The 26,659-nt window shown below is 45.4% G+C and overlaps 2 protein-coding genes across 5 annotated transcripts in view; both read left to right on the top strand.

Moving 5' to 3' along the window:
• The first annotated feature begins 361 nt into the window (after positions 1-361).
• On the top strand, positions 362-8,217 carry surf6 (surfeit 6). The gene is made up of 4 exons (XM_078413809.1): positions 362-691; positions 4,244-4,411; positions 4,660-4,745; positions 6,946-8,217. Exons 1-4 carry the CDS (start codon positions 592-594, stop codon positions 7,630-7,632), a joined length of 1,041 nt encoding a protein of 346 aa, XP_078269935.1. The 5' UTR covers positions 362-591; the 3' UTR covers positions 7,633-8,217.
• Positions 8,218-12,586: 4,369 nt separating this feature from the next.
• Positions 12,587-26,659, top strand: part of LOC144601730 (inter-alpha-trypsin inhibitor heavy chain H3-like) — a 54,733-nt gene continuing 40,660 nt past the window's right edge. For all 4 annotated transcript variants that reach the window (XM_078414059.1, XM_078414057.1, XM_078414058.1 and 1 more), the window contains exons 1-4: positions 12,587-12,721; positions 12,814-12,861; positions 13,404-13,430; positions 14,900-15,066. In XM_078414059.1, the coding sequence (XP_078270185.1) occupies positions 12,641-12,721; positions 12,814-12,861; positions 13,404-13,430; positions 14,900-15,066 (323 nt within the window). In that variant the 5' untranslated portion in view covers positions 12,587-12,640. The remainder of the gene's footprint in view (positions 12,722-12,813; positions 12,862-13,403; positions 13,431-14,899; positions 15,067-26,659) is intronic.

Below are 26,659 nucleotides of genomic sequence, written 5' to 3'. Positions count from 1 at the left end.
CGACTGCGGGGCAGGGCTTGGCGCCGTGTGATGATGCACACTCGGTAACGCAGTCAGGGCGCGCCCGGCCGCCCGCCTGCGGGGCAGAACTTGGCGTTGTGTGATGACGCGCTGGCAACGTGTGGACGGACGCCCCACACTCGGTAACGCGTTCAGAGCGCGCCCGACTGCGGGGCAGGGCTTGGCTTGGCGCCGCGTGATGACGCACACTCGAAAACGCGGTCAGAGCGCGCCTGTCCGCCCGCCTGCGGGGCAGAACTTGGCGTCGTGTGATGACGCGCTGGCAACGTGTGGACGGACGCCCCACACTCGGTAACGCGTTCAGAGCGCGCCCGACTGCGGGGCAGGGCAGGGTTTGGCGCCGTGTGATGACGCGCAGGTGCCGGCACCGTGCAGAGCGACGTCTGCCATCCGCCATCTCCATGCCCCACAACTAGCGGCCGCCAACACAATCGGCAGCTTCTACAATCGCGAATAACATTCAAAGCCCTCCTCTTCTTTTCTCCACCACCGTGCTTGAACCACGTGGCGACTCTGCTCGCTTTCCTACCCGTAGATCTTTCACCCCTCCTCGACGTCTTCCAGTTCAGAATGGATGCCCGGAGTCTCGCTGCAAAGGACAAGTATTTACAGAGTTTGGGGAGCAAAGTATGTGCCCGACAGCACCAGGAGCCGCCTAAACAAAAGTTTGGTAAGAATGCGTTTGCAGGTTTATAAGTAGCAAATGCTGGAAGTTAAAACAAGCTCAGGGCAAGCGTTTTTTTTTCAAAATGAAGGAAACCTAGACTGAACAAATAGCATTATTTTTGTTCTTGCTGTCACCATACTGATGTGACCCCTTTTAAACATGTCCTATCTGTCAAGGGAGATTTGAGATTGAAACACTGCAGAATAGAAACTCAATATGCTTCAGAAAGAAAGAAAGTGATGGTTGAATTTGGACTTAATACACACTGGGAAAATGGAACTCAATAAGTGTCATGTAAATGCTGAATTTGTAGAACGTGAAGGTTAATTTGGGTTTTTAAGAAAAGGAATTGGATAGGCTAAAGGGAAAATAATTTGCAAGATTGGAGAAGCAACTTGGAAATAGAACTTAATGTATGTCTCCATAAGTGATCAGTGTGGGCACAAGGGGCTGCATGTCAAGAGGACTCAAAGTGCTGGAATAACTCAAGAGTATTTCGAGAACATGGATAGGTGATGTTTTGGATTGGGACCTTTCTATAGGGCAGGGGCCTCCAAACTTTTCAGCATGAGGGCCACATTACATATTTGGCACATTTTTGCGGGCCGTTGGAAAAAATAAAGAAATGTCAGTTATAAAATTTAGTGAGGTTTATATGGCAACAAAAAAATAATATTCAATTTTTAAAAAGCTTGAAATATTGGAATATATATATATACTGTCGATATACAATTTTTTATAAAACAGAAAAAATACAGTGGGCATGTAGACAGTATAGAAATATCATATGATATAATGGCAGAGTGACCACGTGTGTCACCGTCGCAGTGACTCACGGGTGGGCACTCCACTAAGAAATCATTAAAATTTAAAATTATTAAGTCGGCAGCTGCATACAAGCCCTCGACTTGATAGCCTACCAGTCAAGATCGGTCCTGAAGACCGGAAAACCGAGGAGGGGGGAGCCGCTGGCGACAGCGGACACGATGAGTGGGCCAGTAGGAGAGGGGTAATGCCTCCAGTGCCTGCAAGGTCGGCTGCAGATCTTCTTCACCATTTTACGGAGCGGCGCTCCGTACCTGGTGCCGTACTTGCCCACAATCCCCACTTTCTTCGTGCGTTTCGCCATCGTCGCGGCTCCGGCCCCTTTCCTACTGGCCCACTCATCGTGTCCGTCGTGATCTATGCAGAACTAATTCACTGTGCAGTGCACATGTGACAATAAATCACCATCTTTGCAGCTTAAAAAAAAAGTTCCCACGCTACCACGGAACCCGCAGCACGGAACGTGCTTACTGCGGGCCGGATAAAATCTCGTGGCGGGCCGGATGTGGCCCGCGGGCCACAGTTTGGAGACCGCTGTTATAGGGTGACAGAGGAACTGAAGGAAATTCACATTAGGCAGGAAATGGTGTTGGGCGGACTGATGGGACTGAAGGCTGATAAATCCCCAGGGCCTGATGGTCTGCAGGAATCTTAAGGAAGTGGCTCTAGAAATCATGGACGCATTGGTGTAAGAAAATAACTGCAGATGCTGGTACAAATCGAAGGTATTTATTCACAAAATGGAGTAACTCAGCAGGTCAGGCAGCATCTCAGGAGAGAAGGAACGGGTGACGTTTCCAGTCGAGACCCTTCTTCAGACTGATGTCAGGAGGGCGAGACAAAGGAAGGATAAAGGTGGAGACAGGAAGATAGAGGGAGAACTGGGAAGGGGGAGGGGTCCCTTTCTTCCCCTCCCCCTTCCCAGTTTTCCCTCTATCTTCCTGTCTCCACCTATATCCTTTCTTTGTCCCGCCCCCCTGACATCAGTCTGAAGAAGGGTCTCGACCTGAAACGTCACTCATTCCTTCTCTCCTGAGATGCTGCATGACCTGCTGAGTTACTCTATTTTGTGGACGCATTGGTGATCATTTTCCAATGTTCTATAGATTCAGGATCAGTTCACGTGGATTGGAGGGTAGCTAATATTATCCCCCTTTTTTAAGAAAGGAGGGAGAGAGAAAACAGGAAATTATAGACCAGTTAGCCTGACATCAGTGTTGGGAAAGATGCTGTAGTCAATTATGAAAGAAGAAATTGTGGAACATTTGGATAGCAGTAACAGGATTGTTCCGAGTCAGCATGGATTTACGAAGGGGAAATCATGCTTGACTAATCTTCTGGAATTTTTTGAGGATGTAACTAGGAAAATGGACAAGGGAGAGCCAGTGGATGTAGTGTACCTGGACTTTCAGAAAGCCTTTGATAAGGTCCCACATAGGAGATTAGTGGGCAGAATTAGAGCACATGGCATTGGGGGTAGGGTACTGACATGGATAAAAAATTGGTTGGCAGACAGGAAACAAAGAGTAGGGATTAACGGGTGCCTTTCAGAATGGCAGGCAGTGACTAGTGGGGTACCGCAAGGCTCGGTGCTGGGACCACAGCTATTTACAATATACATTGAAGACTTAGATGAAGGGATTAAACGTAACATTAGCAGATTTGCAGATGACACAAAGCTGGGTGGCAGTGCAAACTGTGAGGAGGATGCTATGAGGATGCAGAGTGACTTGGACAGGTTGTGTGAGTGGGCAGATGCATGGCAGATGCAGTTTAATGCGGATAAATGTGAGGTTATCCACTTTGGTGGTAAGAACAGGAAGGCAGATTATTATCTGAATGGTGTCAAGTTAGGAAAAGGGGAAGTACAAAGAGATCTGGGTGTCCTTGTTCATCAGTCACTGAAAGTAAACCTGCAGGTACAGCAGGCAGCGAAGAAAGCTAATGGCATGTTAGCCTTCATGTCAAGAGGAGTTGAATATAGAAGCAAAGAAGTCCTTCTGCAGTTGTGCAGGGCCCTAGTGAGACCGCACCAGGAGTACTGTGTGCCGGTTTGGTCTCCAAATTTGAGGAAGGACATTCTTGGTATTGAGGGAGTGCAGCGTAGGTTCACTAGGTTAATTCCCGGAATGGTGGGACTGTCGTATGTTGAAAGACGAGCGACTGGGCTTGTATACACTGGAATTTAGAAGGATGAGGGGGATCTTATTGAAACATGTAAGATTATTAAGGGATTGGACACGTTAGAGGCAGGAAACATGTTCCTAATGTTGGGGGAGTCCAGAACCAGGGGCCGCAGTTTAAGAATAAGGGGTAGGCCATTTAGAACGGACATGAGGAAAAACTTTTTCAGTCAGAGTTGTAAATTTATGGAATTCTCTGCCTCAGAAGGCAGTGGAGGCCAATTCCCTGGATGCTTTCAAGAGAGAGTTAGATAGAGCTCTTAATGATAGCGGAGTCAGGGGGTATGGGGAGAGGGCAGGAACGGGGTACTGATTGTGGATGATCAGCCATGATCACATTGAATGGCGGTGCTGGCTCGAAGGGCCGAATGGCCTACTCCTATCTATTGTCTATTCAGACTAAATGTAATCTTCCTGTATTGTAACATTTTTGTGAAGCTATTTTAGGTAGACCAGATAACGGTCAGGATGTAATGTCCAGATGATGTTCGTTACTAAATGCTGATGAAGCATGAGCCCTGTTTCACTTGTGTTTGTATTCTTTCAGTTTTCAAAAGAGATGGATCTGCAAACACAACACAACCCAAAAAGAAGAAAAAGGACAGAAAAAAGCAGCCTTCTAAGGAGAAAAAAGTATTTCCGGTGGTAAAAAAGGATCAACCTAAAACTGTTCAAGGCGAAACAAAACAGAACAAAAACCAACAAAGTCCCAGAGGTGTGAGAACATTTACCATGATAATATTTGCTATTCATCCCATGGAGAATTTGCCTTTTTCCACTAAATGCTCTTCATATACATCCTCTTGTTCCTGTACATGCTTTGTAATTGTACTGCATAGATTAATCATGAGGTTCTGTAAAAGTTATTTGAAGCTATTGTATCATTTATAGCTCCTCTACTGGTAAAGGATGAAAATACAATAGCCAATTATAAATTGTAACTTCTGATTTGCTTTATTTTAGTCAGCAGGGTGGACACAAATTCTTTTTCAACGGTAAATCTTCTACGGCAGAGATTGCATGAAAAAATTCAAGAAAGCCAGGGGCAGGTATGATATTTTAAAATGCCTTAAATTTTACTGGAGTAGAATCCTTAGAGGTGCATTTTAAAAATAACCCGGGCAATATTTTGGCAACTCCAGTTAAACTGTGACTTGGATTACAAAAATGCAACTACAAAATTGGGGAAAAATGGGGGAAAAAACGGCATATGACAATAGACAATCGGTGCAGGAGTAGGCCATTCGGCCCATCGAGCCAGCACCGCCATTCAATGTGATCATGGCTGATCATTCTCAATCAGTACCCCGTTCCTGCATTCTCCCCATACCCTCTGACTCCGCTATCCTTAAGAGCTCTATCTAGCTCTCTCTTGAATGCATTCAAAGAATTGGCCTCCATTGCCTTCTGAGGCAGAGAATTCCACAGATTCACAACTCTGATTGAAAAAGTTTTTCCTCATCTCCGTTCTAAATGGCCTACCCCTTATTCTTAAACTGCGGCCCCTTGTTCTGGACTCCCCCAACATTGGGAACATGTTTCCTGCCTCTAACGTGTCCAACCCCTTAATAATCTTATACGTTTCGATAAGATCCCCTCTCATCCTTCTAAATTCCAGTGTATACAAGCCTAGTCACTCCAGTCTTTGAACATACGACAGTCCCGCCATTCCGGGAATTAACCTAGTAAACCTACGTTGCACGCCCTCGTATGCTGGAAAATTGAAATAAAAAAACAGGAAATGCTTGAAACACTTGGCAGCTCAGGCAGTATCTGTGGAAAGAGAAACGGTTAACATTTCAGGTCTGAGACCTTTTGCCAGAAAGAGGGAAAGCAGTGACAGACAAGATGGTTGAGGGATTTGTAGAACAAAGAGAATAACATATAAGGTGAGACCAAATGAGTTAGGATTAGTTTATGCTAATAGTAAAGCTATGTGACATGTCCAGCAGGCTAGACTATAACCAAAGGAAAAAGGAATAACTGGGCTAAAATAATGCAAGGCAGAGACGGCTAATTCTGATTCAGAAATAACAAGTGAGAGTTGGAGAATTCAATAATGAATCCGGAAGCCAATAGATGTGGTGTTGTTACTCACACTTGCATTGGATGGTTTAGGCAGACAAGCTGGAGTGGTGTGGTGAATTAAAGTGGCGAAAGCCCCAGGCTCAGGATCACTCCTCTGGACTGACTACAGTGCAAAACGTCATTCCCACCATGCCCTTCCCATTCCTATGCTGACCTTCTGGTCCTGTCTCCATTGCCTACAAGTAACTACAAATTCCCCCTCCCCAACTCCCTTTCTTACCTCCTCCAATTCTGTCCCCTGTGCCCCACCCGAATGTTTGCCAATTTCTGACCCTCTGCTCCTACTTGCAACCCTTCCTCGAGTTTCACAATTTGCAGCTCTTCAATCCTTTTGTTTCGCACCATTGGTTTTTCATATCTGCCCTTTGTCCAACCATCTGCCTCTCATAAACTCCCATCACCTGTAACTATTCCATGCCCAGCTTTGTCCTTTCACTCCACTCTTCCAGCTTTCTTACCCCCTCCCCCAATCAGTGTGAAGAAGGAATCTGACCTAAAATGCCACCTATCCATGTTCTCCAGAGATGCTGCCTGACCCGCTGATTTACTTCATCACTTTCTGTCTTTTTTGTAAACCAACATGTGCACTTCCCTGTTTCTACATCACCCCATCTGCATTTGATTTTCCCAGTGGAAGCAGCTGCATTGTGAACGTAAAACTCAGGGCACTAGATTGGGAGAAGTGCAAGTGAATCGCTGCTTGACATGGACAGATTTGTTGTGTCCCTGGATGGCAGGAAGTGAAGAGGTGAAAGGGGCAGTTGTTGCGTCTCTTGCGATTGCATGGGGAAGTGCCATTCCATGCAGCGTGACAAGTGGGAGATAGAAGAGCGAGGAGGAGTCATGAAGTAAATAATTTCTTCAATGGCAAAAGGCAGTTGGGTGTTTAGTGCTGGGATCATGATGCAGCTGGCAAAAATTCAGTTGGGTGAATCATTGAATGTAGAACCTAGTGGGGTGGAAGATAGATCCCTGCTCAAATGAGAAGCTCTGCTGGAATGAATTAGCAGTGATGGGATTGAAAGTACTAATTTCGTCGCTGATTACCCTGCGGAATTTTAAGTGTTGTGCCACATGAGTGGCTTACAACTAATCATTACCCAAGGGTTTCCAGCGATTGCATTTTCCCTACCTTTATGTTTTGTGCAATTTTTTTTCCAGGGCAACCAAAAAGGCTTGTTGCCTGAAGAGCTAGAGATTAAACGTCTGCGCAGAAAGCAGGAGAGGGAAAGGAAGAAACGAAAACGGAAGGAATGGCAAACGAAGAAGCAGGAGGAAAGCACTGTTCAGGAGAGCGACGCAGTTGCACCTCAAGAAGAAGAGAAAAAAGACAAATTGGAACAAGTGGAAACTCAGATGCTCTTCAACAAAGTGGACGTGACAGGTGAGGCAATTGTAGACAAGAAACTAAAGAAGAAAGAGAAACGGAAAAGCATTAAAGGTGGCATCACACCTTTGACTGGCAGAAACTACAAACAGCTTTTGTCTAGGCTGGAAGCCCATAAGAATAAGATTGAAGAATTAAAAAGCAAAGATGAAACTAAAGCAATGGAAGTAGAAGCAAAAATGAAGTGGACCAATGTTCTGTACAAAGCCGAAGGTCTGAAAATTAAGGACAACGAGGAGCTGTTAAAGGCTTCTTTAAAAAGAAAGGAGAAGATGAAGTCCCAGCGGCAAAAGCGCTGGGAGAAACGAACGGAGCATGTGGTCGAGAAGATGCAGCATCGGCAAGAGAAGAGGAAAACTAATTTAAAGAAAAAGAAAGATGCTGCAATAGAGCGAAGGAAAAACAAGGCAAGAAAGAAGGGACGTATACTTCCTGAAGATTTGAAGAAAGCGAATCTTTGAATGTAATAAATTAACTTTAATGTGCCCAGACACACGGGCAGTGCAGTATGTTACTACCACAGCATTTCAAATTTAGTGTAAAACTTCGACGAATTGCAAGTGATGTAATGTTTACACTCATGACTTTCCTTAACAATTTCACTGTATGAAAGGCAGGACTCAATGCTGCTTGATCATTTATGAACACCTGTTTTGATTGACTTCAAAAAGTTCTAATGCCGTTACTTCATTCAGTCGCTTTGGATCCTGCCCTGTTAAATTTCCTGGCAATGCCTGCTATTGAAGTTCATGCATAAGCCACGGTCGCACTGGGTAACCAATATTGTGATCACACTCCAATAATAAGAGACAATATTTTATGGGGTGAGCAGGACAATTGAAAACTAATATCTTACTGCCTTGGTTGAGGCAAATCCTGCTTTAAATCTAACCCCCCCCCCCCCCCACCAATGTATTCATTGAGTAAATATACTGATTCTTGCTCACTGTGACAGAAACGGCTGATAAATTATAATTGTTTGCCAGAAGTGAATACTAAGTCAACACATTGTGAAGATTTGCTGGTTTTAAATGTATTTTGTACTTTGCCTAAAAGCTAAATAAATTTTCTAATGCTGTTTATAATTTGTGGATATTTTTACTGGGCAGTTCCTAATTCAGCAAGTCGTTATGTTATTCTGGTGCCGTTAGAGGTTTGAAATGTTCGTGTTTTTTTTGTTTAGAAGTTGGAATCTTTTGGAGAACTCATTACTTCTGAGATTATTCTCCATTTGATCCCAAAAGAAGATACTTTACAAACCTTCCTGTGGACTCGAACATCAAGTTAACGTAGGAGGAAGGGAATAGGTGACATTTCGGGTCGAGACCCTTCTTCAGACTGAGAGTCAGGCGAGAAGGAAACTAAAGGCACCTTTTCTTACCTCTAGTTTCCCTCTCCCTTGATTCTCAGTCTGAAGAAGGGTCTTAACCCGAGACATCACCCATTCCTTCTCTCCAGAGATGCCTGATCCGCTGAGTTACTCCAGCAATTTGTGTCTATCTTTAGTGTAAACCAGCATCTGCAGTTCCTTCCTACACATCAAGTTCACATAATTGGCTGAATTTGTTGTTGGATTGTGTAATTGATAGAAAGACAGACTACACTTGTTGAGCAGCAAAAACTGGGTGGATGCAAGAAAGGCACATGTGTATTCATCTCCTAATGATGTCCCTGTTTCTGACACCTTGGCTTCTATTTGGTTTCTTACTTGCAGTTGCTTTACTTTGATGTGAGTGGCACCTCTAAAGTGGGCATTATATACTATGTTTATCTTTGGCTCATAAGCTTCTGTATCCAAATGTCACGAAAAATGATGAAACAGCAGGAGTTCAAAATTTTGACTTCAAGTGTTCAGTGAAATGGCAACTGCTAATCAGTAGTTGGGTTCATGGATAGTTGGGTTCATGGATAACTCGTGAGTGTATCCACAGGGCAAGGAGCTGTAAAGGTACCAATACTGAGGCATGAATTTGGGAAAGCAGATACCACCTTTGGTTACACATCAAGGAAGTGTGCAGATATTTTTGTTTTTGCAGGCGCTGCCCGGCTTGCATAAGGGTCACATCCCTCTAATCCTTGCAAGTCCGACGTTATGCAAGTCAGAAGCGGGAGTGCTACTGCACGCACATAAATTTACTATTTGTAACGTGTATTACCAGTGGGATACCACATGGGAGCAACCACGAGAGCAGCTGACTCTTGTGGAAATGATTGCATGCACCGGCAGTAGAGCACTCGGAAATAAAGCAGTGGGCTTAAAGAATTCCTTACGTAAGTGTGTTTACACAAGTTGCCTATTACGTACGTTGGGGAGCGCATGTTTATGGTGCAAAGGGTTGAATCTGGGGGGGGGATGGGCAATATAGCAAAATACAATCAGGAATCACAAAAGAAACAGGCAGAATTATTCAGACCGTATCCATCACATAGACATATTAGCGAAATTGTGAGAAACTACAGGATGAGAATTCTTTGACTGCTGTGATCCATGTTTGTCACTGGTTAAAAAAAATAATGTCTTGTGCCTTTAAATGTTATCAGTTCAATGATGGGACATGCTCAAAATAATGAATAATTAAATGACTAAAATAAAATAATCTAAAATGAAATATTTAATAAATGTTTAGTCAAAAAACATTAAATGGTCTCATCCAGTGACGTATAGTCAAGCAGCACAGAAACTGACCCTTTGGCCCAACTCGCCCATACTGGCTAAGGTGCCACATCTAAGCTAGTCCATTTGCCTATGTTTACCCCTATCCCTCTACACCTTTCCGATTTGTGCACTGTCCAAATGTTTTTTAAATTTTTGATTGATTAACAGATACAGCATGAAAACAGGCTCTTCGACCAAGTGAATCCATGCTGACCATCGGACAACCATGCACACTAGTTCTATGTTATCCCACTATCACATCATCTCCCTTCAGGCCAAGGGCAATTTTCAGAGACCGATTACCCATGAATCTGCATGTCTTTAGGATGTGGGAGGAAGCGGGGAGAACGTGCAAACTCCACACAGACAGCACCTGAGGTCAGGATCGAACCCGGCACTCTGGTGCTGCGAGGCAGCAGCTCTAGCCCCTTATTGCACCTGCCTCCACAACTTCTCCTGGTAGCTCCTTCCATAATGCTCTCTGTGTGAAAACGTGGTTCTAGATAAATTGCAGATAACATTCAATGATGTCACTCAGAGACAAATATGAAATTACCAACTTTGTCTTAATTTCCAAAAATACAATGTTCATTTCATCTTCAATGGTGCTGCATAATGAAGCATCCTTTCCCCCTCATTTTAAAATGTCTGATTGTTTACCTCAGTCATCCATGGCAAGAGACTAAGCTTCAAGTTGCAGTGCACTGGAGCACCCAGATCCATTTGAACCTCACTCATTTGCAGTCTTTCTCCATTTAAATCATGACCCGTCTTTTGATTTCACTTACCGAAGTATCTGACTTCATCCTTTCCCACATTAATCCCCATGGGCCATCACCCATCACTGTATCTATATCCCATTGGAGAATAACTATGATGTCATTACAACATGCCCTTCTACCGACTTTCTGGTCATTGGCAAACTTGGGAGCAGTACATTTTGTTCCCTCTAAGTTATTAATGTAAATCGTAAACAATTGAACAAATCCCGGGAAACTCCACTAGTTACATCCTTCCAGCCTGAAAAGGGTCCATTGTTCCAATTCTGTAATTCTCCCAAATGAATTGTGGAGGTCGAATCTTTGAATATTTTAAAGGTTATTGAGCAATGTTTTCAAGGACAGGGGAGGGTGGGGATAAGGAGGAAAGTGGTCCTGAGGCTGATTGCACGAGCCAAATAGCAGAACACGCTCAAGGGGCCAATTGGTCTACACTTGCTCCCGTTTCTTATGTACTTTTCATAAATGGTGTCTCACACTTTAAAATAAATAATAATGGGTGGCACAGTTCCAATCCTGGTTTGATCCTGACCATGGGTGCTGCCTGTATGGAGTTCTCACTGTGACCGCATGAGTTTCCTCGATTTCTTCCCACATCACAAAGACATGCAGGTTTGTAAGTTAATTGGCTTCTATAAATTGTCCCTCGTGTGTAGAGACTGGATACAAAAGTGGGAACTAGGGTGATCGATGGTCAGTGTGGACTCACAATAGATGTGGTGTTGTTACTCACACTTGCATTGGATGGTATAGGCAGACAAGCTGGAGTGGTGTGGTGAATTACAGTGGCGAAAGCCCCAGGCTCAGGATCACTGCTCTGGACTGACTACAGTGCAAAACGTCATTCCCACCATGCTCTTCCCATTGCTATGCTGATCTTTCAGTTCTGTCTCCATTGCCTACAAGTAACTACAAATTCCCCCTCCCCAATTCCCTTTCTTACCTCCTCCAACTCTGTCCCCTGTGCCCCACCCGAATGTTTGCCAATTTCTGACCCTCTGCTCCTACTTGCAACCCTTCCTCGAGTTTCACAATTTGCAGCTCTTCAATCCTTTTGTTTCGCACCTTTGGTTTTTCATATCTGGCCTTTGTCCAACCATCTGCCTCTCATAAACTCCCATCACCTGTAACTATTCCATGCCCAGTTTTGTCCTTTCACTCCTCTTCCAGCTTTCTTACCCCCTCCTCCAATCAGTGTGAAGAAGGAATCTGACCTAAAATGCCACTTATCCATGTTCTCCAGAGATGCTGCCTGACCCGCTGATTTACTTCATCACTTTCTGTCTTTTTTGTAAACCAACATCTGCACTTCCCTGTTTCTACATCACCCCATCTGCATTTGATTTTCCCAATGGAAGCAGCTGCATTGTGAACGTAAAACTCAGTGCACTAGATTGGGAGAATTGCAAGTGAATCGCTGCTTGACATGGACAGATTTGTTGTGTCCTTGGATGGCAGGACGTGAAGAGGTGAAAGGGGCAGTTGTTGTGTCTCTTGCGTGGAAAACAGGGTAACAGTCAGAACCTACATCCCAGAGTAGAAATGTCAAACACAAGAGGGCATAGCTTTAAGGTGAGAGGGAGAAAGTTTAAAGAAGATGTGAGGGTCAAGTCTTTTTCACAGAGAGTGGTGGGTGACTGGAATGCATTGCCAGAGATAGTGGTGAAGGCAGATGCTAGCATTTCAGAGACTTTTAGATAGGTACATAAATATGCAGGGAATGGAGGGATATGGATCACATGCAGGCAGTTTAACTTGTAATCATATTTGCCACCGATATTGTGGGCCGAAGCCCTGGTCTTGTGCTATGCTGTTTTATGTTCTTGAATTATATTTTGTCAATCTAAATCTCAGCAGATGTGAACATATATCAGAAGAAAATAATGAAAGAGATTGGCCGTAGAAGAGTACAATGAAGGGTTAAAAGCGTGTTTTTAAATCCCTGGAGTTTGGCTCAATAGTAAATGTGTTCCATTATTAACAGAGGTTCAGATAAAAACATTTACCTGTGGGGGCAGAGCCACAGTTTTCAAAATGAAGCAAATGTTATTCTACTTTTTGCTGTTGTCTCTTTTGACATTAACTTCCGCCTATTTTATAATAACAGAAGATCATGTAATGTGAAAATATTTTGAATTATTATGGTTAATTTGAGTAATTTTATAACTATGACTAACAGATTTTTTTTTTTTGAATTAACGTGTTAGGATGGTTGTGGATTCCTTTTACCAAATCGTCAGCCGTTAAATGTGAAGGTATGTCTAATATTGAAACATAATATTCAATTTAAAAATAGTTTGTGTTTTTTAAATCTAAACTTCAAACGTATAATGTTGTATCAAACTAATTAAAATTCCAATTAATATAGAAAATTTACATACAATTGATAAAGACAAAATCAGTGCCATCAACAATTCATCATGATAAATTTTATTTTCTTTCACCGCAGAAGCTCTCTTCCACTTCAATTTTGATTACAACATGCAGAGTGTCTTTCTTTTGCACTAATAAGTATTGACCATGTTTTTCGTCAAACTTTAATTTGGTATTTGTTTGACCTAATGAATTAAGGTGTTGGATTCAACTTGAGTTTTGGTGACAGATTGAAACATGTAGAAACTGATTGCAGTGTAACTTGCCTGCATAATTAATACTCTGGGTTTTCAACAAATTTTATACGCAATCATAATTTTGCTTATTACTTCTGGTTATTACTTCCATTTAAAGCAGAACCAAAATTGCTTTTCCTCTCAAAAGCCAATGTTCTTATATATATTTTCTTCTCTTCTGATAATAGAAAAGAAGCTTGAGACCGACACACAAAGTAAGTATTGCTTGACACGTCTTTCAACTAAAAGTACCCTAGATTGATTCCTCTGATGGCGGCTCTAAATTATGTAAAGAGATTAAGCACTCTGAATTTATCTTCTCTGGAGTTTAGAATATTGAGAGGGGAGAACTGGGGTGGTGTTTTCCCAGGTTGGGATGTTAGAACTATGCGTCACAGATTAAAATACGACGTGAAGATAGACACAAAATGCGGGAGTAACTTGCGGGTCATTCCTCTCCATTTCCTGCATATTTATGTGTGTATCTAAAAGCCTCTTAAATGCCGTTATTACACCTGCTTCCACCACCACCTCTGGCAGCACATTCCAGGCACGTACCATTCCTTGTATATAAAAAGCTTGCTCTGCACATCTCCTTTAAACTTTTTCCCTCTGACTTTATAGCTATACCCTCAAGTATGTGATTTCCATTCTGGGGAAAAGGTTCTGACTGTCTACTCTGTCTATATCTCTCCTGATTTTATATACTTCTATTAGGTCTCCCTTCAACTATCTTCCTAAACATTTTGCAGACACGTATTGTTGACTGAAAGAGAGTGGTATTGGGGTTTTCTGCTTTTAGATTTCCTCTCAGTGACTCAATGATGATGATAATGAGAATTCACTGAGTTTTCTTGGCAGTAGTTTGTAAATTTTGGTGTCCTATATACCTAATAATTTAGTACGGATAATAAATCTGCATCCAAAAAGCGAAGGTATCCATGTTCCAACAATTTCTTTTTGTCTTCCAACTTGATCGTGTTATAGAAAACTAAAAGAGGCATACATAGGGTAGATAGGCAGAATCGCTTTTTCCCTTGGTAGGGGCATCAAAAACCAAATGCCATAGGTTTGAGATGAGAGGAAGAAGTTTTAAAGATGATTCCAGGGGAAAGTTTTTACACAGAGAGTGAAGGGGCAACACAGTGGCGCAGCGGTAGAGTTGCTGCCTTATAGCGTTTGCAGCGCCGGAGACCCGGGTTCAATCACGACTACGGGAGTTTGTACGTTCACTCCGTGACTGCATGGGTTTTCTCCGAGATCTTCGGTTTCCTCCCATCCTCCAAAGTCATACAGGCTCAGAGGTTAATTGGCTTGGTAAAAGTGTAAATTGTCCCTAGCGTGTGTAGGATAATGTTATTGTGCGGGGATTGCTGGTCAGTGCGGACTCGGTGGGCCGAAGGGCCTGCTTCCGCGCTGTATCAACTGAACTAAACTAAACTCGTTTCCAGAGGAGGTGATCAAATCAGACACAATTAATGTGTTTGAGAGACATTTAGACAGAAGAATACAGGCAAGCATGGAGGTATTGCAGGCAAATGGGATTAGTGTAGATGGGCATAGTTTAGGTCAGCATGAATGTGGTGGGTAAAATGGCCCATTTCAATGCTGTTGAACTCTATGACAATGACCCTTGGATTTTGTTTAAGGTCTCTTGCCAATTGCATTTCCTTTCCTTCTTCAGAATCGCGAAGGGATTGAAGTCTACAGCTTGAAGATTGATTCTAAAATCACATCTCGATTTGCTCACAATGTCATAACAAGTCGAGTGGTAAACCGGGGACTCAGATCCACCGAAGCACTCTTTGAAGTTGAACTTCCCAAGACAGCTTTCATCACAAACTTTACCATGTGTGTATCTGCTGCCATTACCTAATCACCAATGCAGAGTTGAAATGGATGTAATTCTCAGACCCAATTTTTTTTGTTTTTATTCAGGGTGGCTTATCTATTCTTTCCGCAAGGAGATCAGGAGGAATTTCTTTAGTCAGAGGGTGGTGAGTCTGTGGAATTCTTTGCCACAGAAGGCTGTGGAGGCAAAGTCAGTGGATATATTTAAAGCAGGGATAGAGATTCTTGATTATAATGTCCGCCTCTCCCTTCGTTGACCTCCACAGCCCCTCTGACCTCACTGACTACTACAACCGCACTCTCTCCTCCTGCCTCGACCAGCTTGCACCTATAAAAACAAAAACAGTTTCCTTCACCCACTTTGCTCCCTGGTTTACCCCTGAACTCCGCGTGATGAAAACTCATGCCCGCCAACTTGAAAGACTCCGCAACAAAACAGGTCTCACAATTCACTCCCAAGCCTACAAAGACCACATACAGCACTATAAAGATGCCCTCTCCCATGCCCACTCCACCTACTACTCTCAAATAATTCACTCTGGCTCCGGAAACCCAAAAACACTCTTCTCTACAATAAACAAACTCCTCAGCCCCCTGGACACCATCTCCCAATCATTCACAGTTGACAAATGCACCACTTTCCTTTCATTCTTCCAAAGCAAAATAGACAACATCTACAGCACCTTAACCACCAACGCACCTGCTCCCCCTCAAACCACCTGCCCCCCCTTATCCTGTCAGCCCCTGCCTCAGTTCTCCCCAATCTCCACCACCGACCTCTCTGACCTCTTCACAGGAATAAAAACTGCCACCTGCTCTCTGGACCCCATCCCCTCCAGCTTTGTCAAGGCCTGCCTTCCTGCTCTCTCTCCACTTATCACTGCAACAATAAACTCCTCCCTGTCCACTGGCATCGTCCCGCCATCCCTCAAAATCGCTGCTGTCACCCCCATTCTGAAAAAACCTGGTCTAAACCCTGACACCCCAAACAACTTCAGACCAATCTCCAACCTACCCTTTCTGTCCAAAGTTTTGGAACGTGCTGTAGCTTCCCAACTCAAATACCACCTCTCTACCAATAACCTGTATGAAACTTTCCAATCCGGATTCTGCTCAAACCACTGTACTGAAACTGCGCTCCTCAAAATCATAAACGACATTCTCCTCTCCTCCGACGCTGGCAACCTCAACATCCTCATCCTACTTGACCTCAGCGCCGCCTTTGACACCATAAATCACTCCATTCTCCTCACCCGACTTGAAACCTCCCTTAACATCACTGGCACAGCCCTATCCTGGTTCAAATCTTACCTCTCTGACAGACACCAGTTCATCTCCATTAACAACTGTAAATCCCCCACCGCTCCCCTCCCCCAAGGTGTCCCCCAAGGCTCAGACCTTGGCCCCCTCCTCTTCATCCTCTACCTGTTCCCCCTTGGTCAATTAATCTGCCGTCATGGTCTCAACTTCCACTGCTTCGCCGATGATATCCAGCTCCTCATCTCCACCAAGTCAATCTCCTCCACCACACACTCTACACTGACAAACTGCATTATTGAAATAAAATCTTGGCTCCAATCAAACTTCCTCAAACTCAATTGCAACAAATCTGAAATCATCATCATTGGTCCAAAAATGCTCACCAAATCCACCCAAAACTTCATCCTCAACATTGATGGTCTCCCAGTATCCACCTCACCTCACATCCGGAATCTTGGAATCATCCTTGATCAAACCCTCTCCTTCGACAAACACATCAAACACATCACAAAGACAGCCTTCTTCCACCTCAAAAACATTGCCCGTCTCCGTCCATCCCTCTCCTCCACAGCTGCAGAAACCCTCATCCACGCCTTCATCACCTCCCGTCTGGACTACTGTGTAGCGACCATAGAGAATGGTCCAGGTCGTCGAACCCTCGGATTGGCCAGCGAGGTCACGTGTGAAAGCGACCATGGGGATTGGTCCAAGGAGCGACATCGCTGATTGGCCAGCGATGTCATGTGCGCGTTTGGCGCCCGAAATAGCCAGTTCGGCGAAGTCTTCGAAAGAGACAGTAAGTTTTTGATGGTTGTCCTTTACCTTGTTGTTTAACTCTGTATTCGAATATTGCGGCTGCAATAAACTTCCTTTACAACCAACAAGTTTTCGGACTCGCCATATTGGTGACCCCGACGTGATCTGGACGATCACCGACTAAGCAGGAACCCGACGCCTCGTTGACGATGACCGCGCCGGGCACACCGGAGTTAAGCGCGGAAAGCGTTCACCTTCCGTTGTTTTGGACGCACGCACCGCAAGCTTGGTTTATCCACACCGAAGCTCAATTTCACATAAAGAAGATATCGGACGAATCCACGATGTACTACTACCTCGTCAGCGCTCTATCGCCGGACACGACCAAGCGCGTGATGCGGTTCATCGTGAATCCACCTGCGGAAAGCAAGTACGAGGCCATGAAGAAAGTATTACTGCGAATCTTCGGGTTTAATAAGCATGGTGGTGCGGCAAGACTTCTGCACCTACCGGATCTTGGAGACCAACTGCCTTCCGTCCTCATGTCCGAAATGATGATGCTAGCCGGTGAGCATACGGATTGCCCTATGTTCGAACAGGCATTACGCGAGAGACTTCCTGAGGATGTCCGACTGCTGCTCACGGATTGTTCTTTTAAGGACCCCGAAGCATATGGAGCGAGAGCGGACGCGCTCATAGCGGCAAAAAACAAGGCAAGCGGTTCGATCAACAAGGTCTCGACATCAGTGACCAAGCCACAGCGACGGCAAGATGGCGCCACGTCTCCCGCCAATTCTCCGAAAGCCCGCCAAAAAGATCCGCACAAGCGCGGCTGGTGCTATTATCACCTACGATGGGGTAGCGAATCCCGCAACTGCCGTTTGCCTTGTACCTTCGCGGGAAATGCCTCGGCCGATCGTACATAGGGGCAGTTATGATTGGCCAGAACCGGCGCCTCTATGTCCATGATCGATTCACGGACACAGAATTTTTGGTGGACACGGGAGCCATCGTCAGCATAGTGCCGCCGACCGAACTCGAAACCAGATCGGGTAAGACAGGTCCCACCCTCATCGCGGTTAATGGCAGCCCAATTCGCACTTTCGGTATACGGAAGATGTCCCTTGTGTTAGGCCTCCACACGTACGAATGGCCATTCATCATAGCCGACGTCAAACAAGCGATCCTGGGCGCAGATTTTCTCTGGGCTTTTTCACTGGTCCCTGATGTCCGCGGTAACGAACTCCGACCCTCCGCCGAAGATGAGCACGTCGCTCCGACAATCGCCTCCTCGCCCAGCCCTACTGTCCAGGCCGTCGTCGCGGCCTCCGACTCGTACGCTGAGATTCTGGCAGAGTTTCCAGAGCTGCTCATTCAACGTTTTGACACGCCTTCGGCCAAGCACGGCGTGGTCCATCACATCCGCACCGAAGGCCCTCCCGTTTTCGCTCGGGCCAGGAGACTACCGCCAGACAAACTGGTGGTGGCACGGGCGGAGTTCAGGAAGATGGAGGAAATGGGAATTGTCCGTCAGTCTGACAGCCCATGGGCCTCGCCGTTACATATGGTCTCCAAGGCATCTGGGGGGTGGAGACCATGTGGCGATTATCGGCGTCTCAATGCTGTCACCACGGCTGATCGCTACCCCATACCGCACCTACAGGACTTTTCATCTGGGCTGGAAGGAGCGGTGGTGTTTTCCAAAATCGATTTGGTGCGAGGATACCACCAGATCCCGGTGCGACCGGAGGACATACAGAAAACTGCAACGATTACTCCGTTCGGGTTGTTTGAATGGTTGCGTATGCCTTTCGGTTTAAAGAACGCGGCACAGGCTTTCCAACGACTGATGGACCGCGTGGGCCGGGGTTTACCCTTTTTGTTTATTTATTTAGACGACATCCTGGTCGCCAGCCCCTCAGTGCAGGAACACCAGGCCCACTTGCGGACCGTGTTCCAGCGGCTCCAAGACCACGGGCTCATTATCCAACCCTCCAAATGTCAATTCGGCCTTCCTGCTCTTGATTTTCTAGGGCACAGAATTACCCCTGCCGGCGCCTCCCCTTTGCTCGAGAAGGTGGAGGCTATCCGGGCATTTCCCAGGCCCACCACAGTAAAAGGGCTACAGGAGTTCGTAGGCATGGTTAATTTCTACCATAGGTTCGTTCCGGCAGCTGCGCGAGTCATGCGCCCGCTTTTCCAGTGCCTTGCAGGGAATCCGGTAGAGTTGATATGGTCCCCGACCGCAGAGGCGGCTTTTGCAGCAGCTAAGGCAGCCTTGGCAGACGCCACCATGTTGGTCCATCCGAGCCCCTCCGCCCCCACGGCCCTGACGGTTGACGCCTCTGACGTGGCGGTGGGCGGGGTTCTGGAGCAGCAGGTCGGTGGCCGTTGGCAGCCTTTAGCGTTTTTCAGCCGGCAACTAAATTCGGCCGAGCTGAAGTATAGCGCATTTGACCGAGAGCTTCTGGCTCTCTATTTAGCTGTTCGTCATTTCAGGTACTTCCTCGAGGGCCGCCCATTTGTGGCCTTTACGGACCACAAACCATTAACATTTGCTTTTTTGAAATTGTCTGACCCATGGTCGGCCCGCCAGCAGCGGCACCTGACTGCTATCTCCGAATTTACCACCGATGTCCGTCATGTCGCGGGTAAGCTTAATGCCGTTGCTGACGCCCTGTCTAGACCAGCTTTTCCCCCTATTTCGGCGGAGGACAGCGAAGTGGATCCCCAGGAGCTTGCGAAGGCACAGCTTCTAGCGGATACCGTTTCGGCATACCGGTCCACCACTTCGGGATTGAAGTTGGCCCAGGTAGCTTGTGGGTCGGAAGGCACAAAAGTCTGGTGCGATGTTTCTCTTCCCCGCCCTCCCTTCAGCGCCGGATTTTCGATGCCATTCATGGGCTGGCGCACCCGTCCATCCGCTCCACCTCTGCCTTGGTAGCAGCTCGGTTTGTCTGGCATGGCCTACGGAAACAGGTAGCGGGTTGGGCACGTTCCTGCGTTCCCTGTCAGACCGCTAAAGTCCAGCGCCACGTCCAGCCCCCCGTACAGGATTTCGAGGTCCCAGCAGTTCGTTTTTTCCACATCCACGTGGATTTGGTCGGGCCTTTGCCTTCCTCCCGGGGCTACACCCACCTCCTCACGGTGGTGGATCGGTTCACCCGGTGGCCAGAGGCGTTCCCATTGTCTGATATTTCGTCAGCGTCTTGTGCTAGGACTTTGGCCCTTCATTGGGTAGCTCGTTTCGGGGTCCCGGCAGTTATTACCACTGACAGAGGGCCACAGTTCACTTCGTCCCTCTGGGCCGCGCTCGCAGAACTGTACGGTTCCAAGTTACAACCCACTACTGCATATCACCCCCAGGCAAATGGACTCGTAGAAAGGTTCCACCGTCAACTTAAGGCATCCCTCAGTGCAAGGCTTGAAGGCCCGGACTGGGTAGACCAGCTCCCTTGGGTTCTTTTGGGCATCCGGACTGCTCCTAAGCTAGATCTCGGTGCGTCGTCCGCGGAGCTAGTATATGGCTCAACACTTCGAGTACCCGGAGATTTGTTTCCGGACCTTTCAGACCAGCTGCCTACAGTCCCATCAGTGTTAGCATCTCTCCGGGAACGGGTGGGCTCCCTGGCCCCAGTTCCAACTTCACGTCATGGGTGTCCCATGGTACATGAACCGCCTTCCCTGAAGGACTGTGAGTTTGTTTTTCTGCGTAAAGATGCCCATCGCGCCCCGTTGCAGAGGGTCTATCAAGGGCCGTTCCGGGTTTTGCGTAAGGGAACGGCTACCTTCACCTTAGACATGTGCGGCAAGAGTGAGCTCGTCTCGATGTCCCGGCTCAAACCTGCACATTTGGATCCGGATCAACCAGTCCTGGTCGGTCAAACCCCTAGGAGGGGCCGACCTCCGTTAGTTCCGCTCAGTCCAGGACCCCCCGTTCCGACAGTTCCTCCAGGACCCCCCGTTCCGACAGTTCCTCCAGGACCCCCCGTTCCGGTAGTTCCTCCAGGACCTCCCGTTCCGGCTGTTCCGCCAAGTCCGGAACCCCCGGCTCCTGTGGTTCAGGCTGTCCCTCTCCGTACTCGTTATGGTCGCGAAATCCGGCTCCCTGCTAGGTTCCGCACCTCGGGTTCTGGGGGGGGTCATGTAGCGACCATAGAGAATGGTCCAGGTCGTCGAACCCTCGGATTGGCCAGCGAGGTCACGTGTGAACGCGACCATGGGGATTGGTCCAAGGAGCGACATCGCTGATTGGCCAGCGTTGTCATGTGCGCGTTTGGCGCCCGAAATAGCCAGTTCGGCGAAATCTTCGAAAGAGACAGTAAGTTTTTGATGGTTGTCCTTTACCTTGTTGTTTAACTCTGTATTCGAATATTGCGGCTGCAATAAACTTCCTTTACAACCAACAAGTTTTCGGACTCGCCATAACTGCAACAGCCTCCTCTATGGCGCACCCTCAAAAATCATCAATAAACTTCAATACATTCAAAACTCCGCTGCCCGTCTACTCACACACACCTCGATCCGTGACCATATCACCCCCGTCCTTTATAAACTCCACTGGCTCCCCATCCCCCAGAGAATCCAGTACAAAATCCTCCTCATAACCTACAAAGCCCTCCATAACCTGGCCCCATCCTACCTGACCGACCTCCTCCACAGGCACACTCCCACCTGCACCCTCCGCTCTGCCGCTGCCAATCTCCTATCCCCCCACATCCGGACTAAACTCAGATCCTGGGGGGACAGGGCTTTCTCCATCGCTGCTCCCACCCTATGGAATTCACTACCCCAAACCGTTAGAGACTCCCCCACACTCACCACATTCAAAACATCGCTGAAGTCTCACCTGTTCAGTACTGCCTTCAACCACTGAAGGTCACCTCACCTTCTGTCTCCTTTCTCTGTTCATTTATTTATTTATTTATTTATCTATTTATTCATTTCCCCTATGTTCTCAAAATCTCTGTAAAGCGTCTTTGAGTATATGAAAAGCGCTATATAAATAAAATGTATTATTATTATTATTATTATTGATTAGTACGGTTGTGAAAGGCTATAGGGAGAAGAATGGGGTTAGGTGGGAGAGATAGATCAGCCGTGATTGAATGGCGGAGTAGACTTGATGGTCTGAATGGCCTCATTCTGCTCCTATAACTTATGACCTTATGATCATATGATCTGACCTAGTGATCCATAGCCTTTTGGAAAAAAAAATCTTGGCAGGAATCTTCATGTCAGTAGTCCTAATGCCTGTAGCATTTTGGGGGTAGATCTCACCACGTGTGTTTGCCGTGGAAATTCTCACTTCCAGGCTTCCTGTTGCAGTTGTGAACTATGGAAACAATTGTGTCAGTGCCTGAAAACTCCTGCTCGAACTAACTTCTCATTGGGAATTACAAGAGGCAAACTAAGTGTAAACTTGAAGTTCTAAATCAATTGTGCCTTTAAATCAGTACAGGTATACCACTGATTTTCCAGAGCTTTGCCGCATTGTCCATTTTGCCGGAACAACAGAGGTCACGTAATAATAATTCAACAATACATCTTTGACCCACTAATTATACCCCTCCCATGTCTCTAAAGCACCATGGACCGCTAGACACCTGAATAACACAAATATTAAATGAAAATTAAATGTGAATGAAGTGATTGATGAAATAGATTACCACATGCATAAATGAAACTTTTTCTAATCACCAGTGGCTTACATCTGTGTGTGTGCCTGCCACATTGCACTAAGAATTGCACAAAATCCAGGGATCACCACCAACAACTGGAGATGTAAACAGTTCATTCTTTCGGGATGGAGGCACGCATCCTGAAAGATCGCGCGCCACATGCAGCGCCATCTGTGTCCCCCCAGTGAACTAGTCTAGCGGTCACAGGAATTTCAAGTGCACTCTCGGAATTGTATCCAGATTAGAGGAGGTATCGGGCCATCAGTTGCCAGAAAATTGGTGATGTACCTGTATCTACATCAAATAGCAATGCTCAAATTGTTCGAGCAGGACCATTTAATTGACTATTTTGTAAAGGCCGTATAAATACTGACTGTAGCTGATATGAGATCAGGAGGAATTTTGTTAGTCAGCGGGTGGTGAATCTGTGGAATTCATTGCCACAGAAGGCTGTGGAAGCCAAGTCAATGGATATTTTTAAGATGGAGATTGATAGATTCTTGATTCAGGGGTTAAGGGGGAAAGATAGATCAGCCTTGATTGAATGGCGGAGTAGACTTGATGGGCTGAATGGCCTAATTTTGCTCCTATAATGTATGAACTTTCTTTGAGGCATGTGTTACATGAAGGGATTGAACAACAACAATGTTTATTTATACAGGAACTTTAACATTGTAAAATGCCCAAGGCTGGAACATAATGAAATAAGAAATTACATGAAGTTAACCAAGTGGAGATGAGAGTCTAAAGAAGGGTCCCAGCCCAAAACGTCACCTATCCACGTTCTCCAGAGATGCTGCCTGACCTGCTGAGTTACTACAGCACTCTGTGTCTATCTTTGAGATGAGGGTACAGATTAAATAGCTAAACTTTGTACGTTTTGAAAGAGGGCCGAGGACATTGGGAAGGAATTTTATGGCTTAAGGTCCTGACAATGGAATGGACAGTTGTGAATGGTAAAGCAACTGAAATGAGAAATGCTCATTTCCCCGGTGTGGGACAAATAAAGGAATATATTATTGTCCATGTTTGCAGGAGCACATATAAATCTGAGCATTATTAATTTAGATCTAGGGAAATGCAAAAGGATGGAGGGATCTACAAACAAGGGAGTGAATATAAAAATAGAACCAATGCTTAACCAAAAACAGATGAATTTAGGTCACTAAACATTGGATTGATGAGTGAACACAACACGGTGTCACAGCAAGGATACGGATGATCTCCAGTTTACAGCAAGTAAAGGTGACACAGTTGTACAGCTGGTAGAGCTGCTGTTTTGCAGCTCCAGAGACTTGGGTTCAATCCTGACCTTGAGTGTCCTGTGTGGAGTTTGCGTGATCTCCCTGTGACCTTCCTCCAGAGTGCTCCGGTTTCCTCCCACATCCCAAAGATGTGTGGGCTTGTAGGTTAATTGCCCCTAGTGTGTAGGGAGTGGATGAGAAAGTGGGATAACATAGAACTAGTGTGAGCAGGTGATCAAGGGTCGGCGTGAACTCAGCAGGCCCAATGGCCTGTTTCCATACTGTATTTCTGAGCTAAACAGGTTGGGCCAGCCAGAGGTGTATTGAAATAATTATGTGTCAATGTAACAAATGGCATGGATGAGTATTTGAACGACAGATTAACTTAAGTGGTTCAGAGTTAGCAATGTCACTGAAGTGGAACAAAGTGATTTTTAGTAATTCCATAAATGCTTACTTTAAAACTTACCTTGGGGTGAGAAACATTGCAAAGGCTGCATTGTGATTCATCAGTCAGTTTCCAGGAATGGGGATGATGGCCATGGACAATGATCAGAACTTGTGACAAGGACCAAAGTCGATAGCTTCAGTCTTTCCAATATTTAGTGGAATCTCTGCTCGTCCATTCTGGATATCATCTGCAAATTTGGAGAAAGGGAAGATCTCCAAAAGGATGATGATGAGGTAGCATTGGGCTTTAATTTAGATTATTGTCACATGTACCGAGGTCCAGTGAAAAGCATTTGTTGCATGCTAACCAGTCAGCAGAAAGACAATACATGAATGAATGAATGAATGAATGAATGAATGAATGAATGAATGAATGAATGAATAAGTTTATTGGCCAAGTATGCATATACAAGGAATGTACCTTAGTGCTCTGCTCACAAATGACAACACAAACATACAGTTAACAATTAACAATAAAGCATAACCACATCAAAACAATAAGGATACAACATTACGGTCTAAACATGTGGGTGAAAATAAACCAGAGCAAAAAGGAGACTACAGACTTTGGTTATTGGTTATACATGATTACAATCGAGCCATTCTCAGTGTGCAGATACATGATGAAGGGAGTAAGGTGAATACCGTTTAGTGCAAGATAAAGCCAATAAATTCCGATCAAAGATAGTCTGAGGGTCTCCAATGAGGAGGATAGTATTTCAGGACTGTTCTCTAGTTATGGTATAATGGTTCAGATGCCTTATAACAGCTGGGAAGAAACTGTCCCTGAATCTAGAGGTGTGCATTTTCACACTTCTATACCTTTTGCCCGAAGCGAGAGGGGAGAAGAGGAAGTGGCCAGGGTGCGACTCATCCTTGATGATAGATATTTTTTCACATTTCATTCAGGTGGATTTAAAAATAAAATTCATTCTAGACTCATGATGAATGCATATATCGAGGTGGCCTGTGGGATCTTAAAAAGGACATGCTTAAGGTATAAATTTTAGGTTGTGAAATGGGATATGAATTATTTTTCAGCTTCTGAGTTTGCCTGGTGATTAGTACGTGAACTTAGAGATGGAATAAATAATGGGCTAGATAGTTGAATTCATTGTGTAGCCAACTCTCATCTTTGCAGTCGAGGTCGCAATGTTCATTGTTTAGGAAATCTTAGCAACCCAATCGAGTTCATGACTCAATTTTCCAACTTCAAATGTTTTGAATTCCCACCTTCTCTCAGGAGTGATCTGAGGAGAAGTTTTGGATGTGGAGGGTGGTTGGAATCTGGAACATACTGCCTGACAGGATAGCAGATGCAGAGGATCTTACAACATGTAAGGGATATTGAAAATTGCCAGAGCATAGAAAGCTACTAGCCATTGCTAGCAAATGGGATTAGAATAGATGGGTACTCAATTGTTAGCATGATCATTGTCGGCCGAAGGGCCAGCTGTATTAATGTATGATGGGTAGAGAAATCCTTGTGACATTTCTCAGCTATATTTTTTGTTAAGGTGGAGGGTGGTCTGAAAACCATTTTTAATATCTGGATTGCAGTTCTCATTGGCAGCAGATCTGAGTCTCCTATGACCCAGAGAGAGGGTGGCTCCAATGGGCCCTAGAGCTTCACTGCTGCCAGCCACCACAGTCGTGACTCAGTCGGAGGCTGTCAAAGTAACAGCTGACAGCATTGCTTTAATCTTTACACAAGACCAGTCTTCTGAAATAGGGTCCTGGAGATTGAAAATCAATTGCAATTATTGAGTAGTGTGGTAATGGTGGACACCCACAGCATTGCTGTAAAGTGAACATTATGTTGAATTGAACAGCAAGACGGTTTTGTGTCTTGGAGCATCCAGCTAGTTGGTGGGTCCCTATGTGTTGCCAGACCTTTCCAAGCTGAACTACCTTGACAGTGGTTTGCCAGGCTTTCGAAGATCATTCCCAATTCTGTGTGTGTGTACCCTGCACTAGGAAGCCCATGCTGCTAACGAGATAATTGCAAGAACACAACGAGCATTCTGAGCAGAGTCCCTGATATCCCTGTCATTTTTACACTTCAAAATGTTGTCCTGACAACAATTTTCTATAAATTTCCAAAACATGGTGAAATCTATTTTTGTAAATTTCCCATTGAATCGCTAATGCAAGCTACAAAATGCTTAAGGATTGAATGAAACGAGTGAAAGCTCGTCTTTT

The sequence above is a fragment of the Rhinoraja longicauda genome, chromosome 17, assembly GCF_053455715.1.
Source record: "Rhinoraja longicauda isolate Sanriku21f chromosome 17, sRhiLon1.1, whole genome shotgun sequence".
NCBI classification, from domain to species: domain Eukaryota; kingdom Metazoa; phylum Chordata; class Chondrichthyes; order Rajiformes; family Arhynchobatidae; genus Rhinoraja; species Rhinoraja longicauda.
This window is presented reverse-complemented; position numbering and strand designations above follow the sequence as displayed.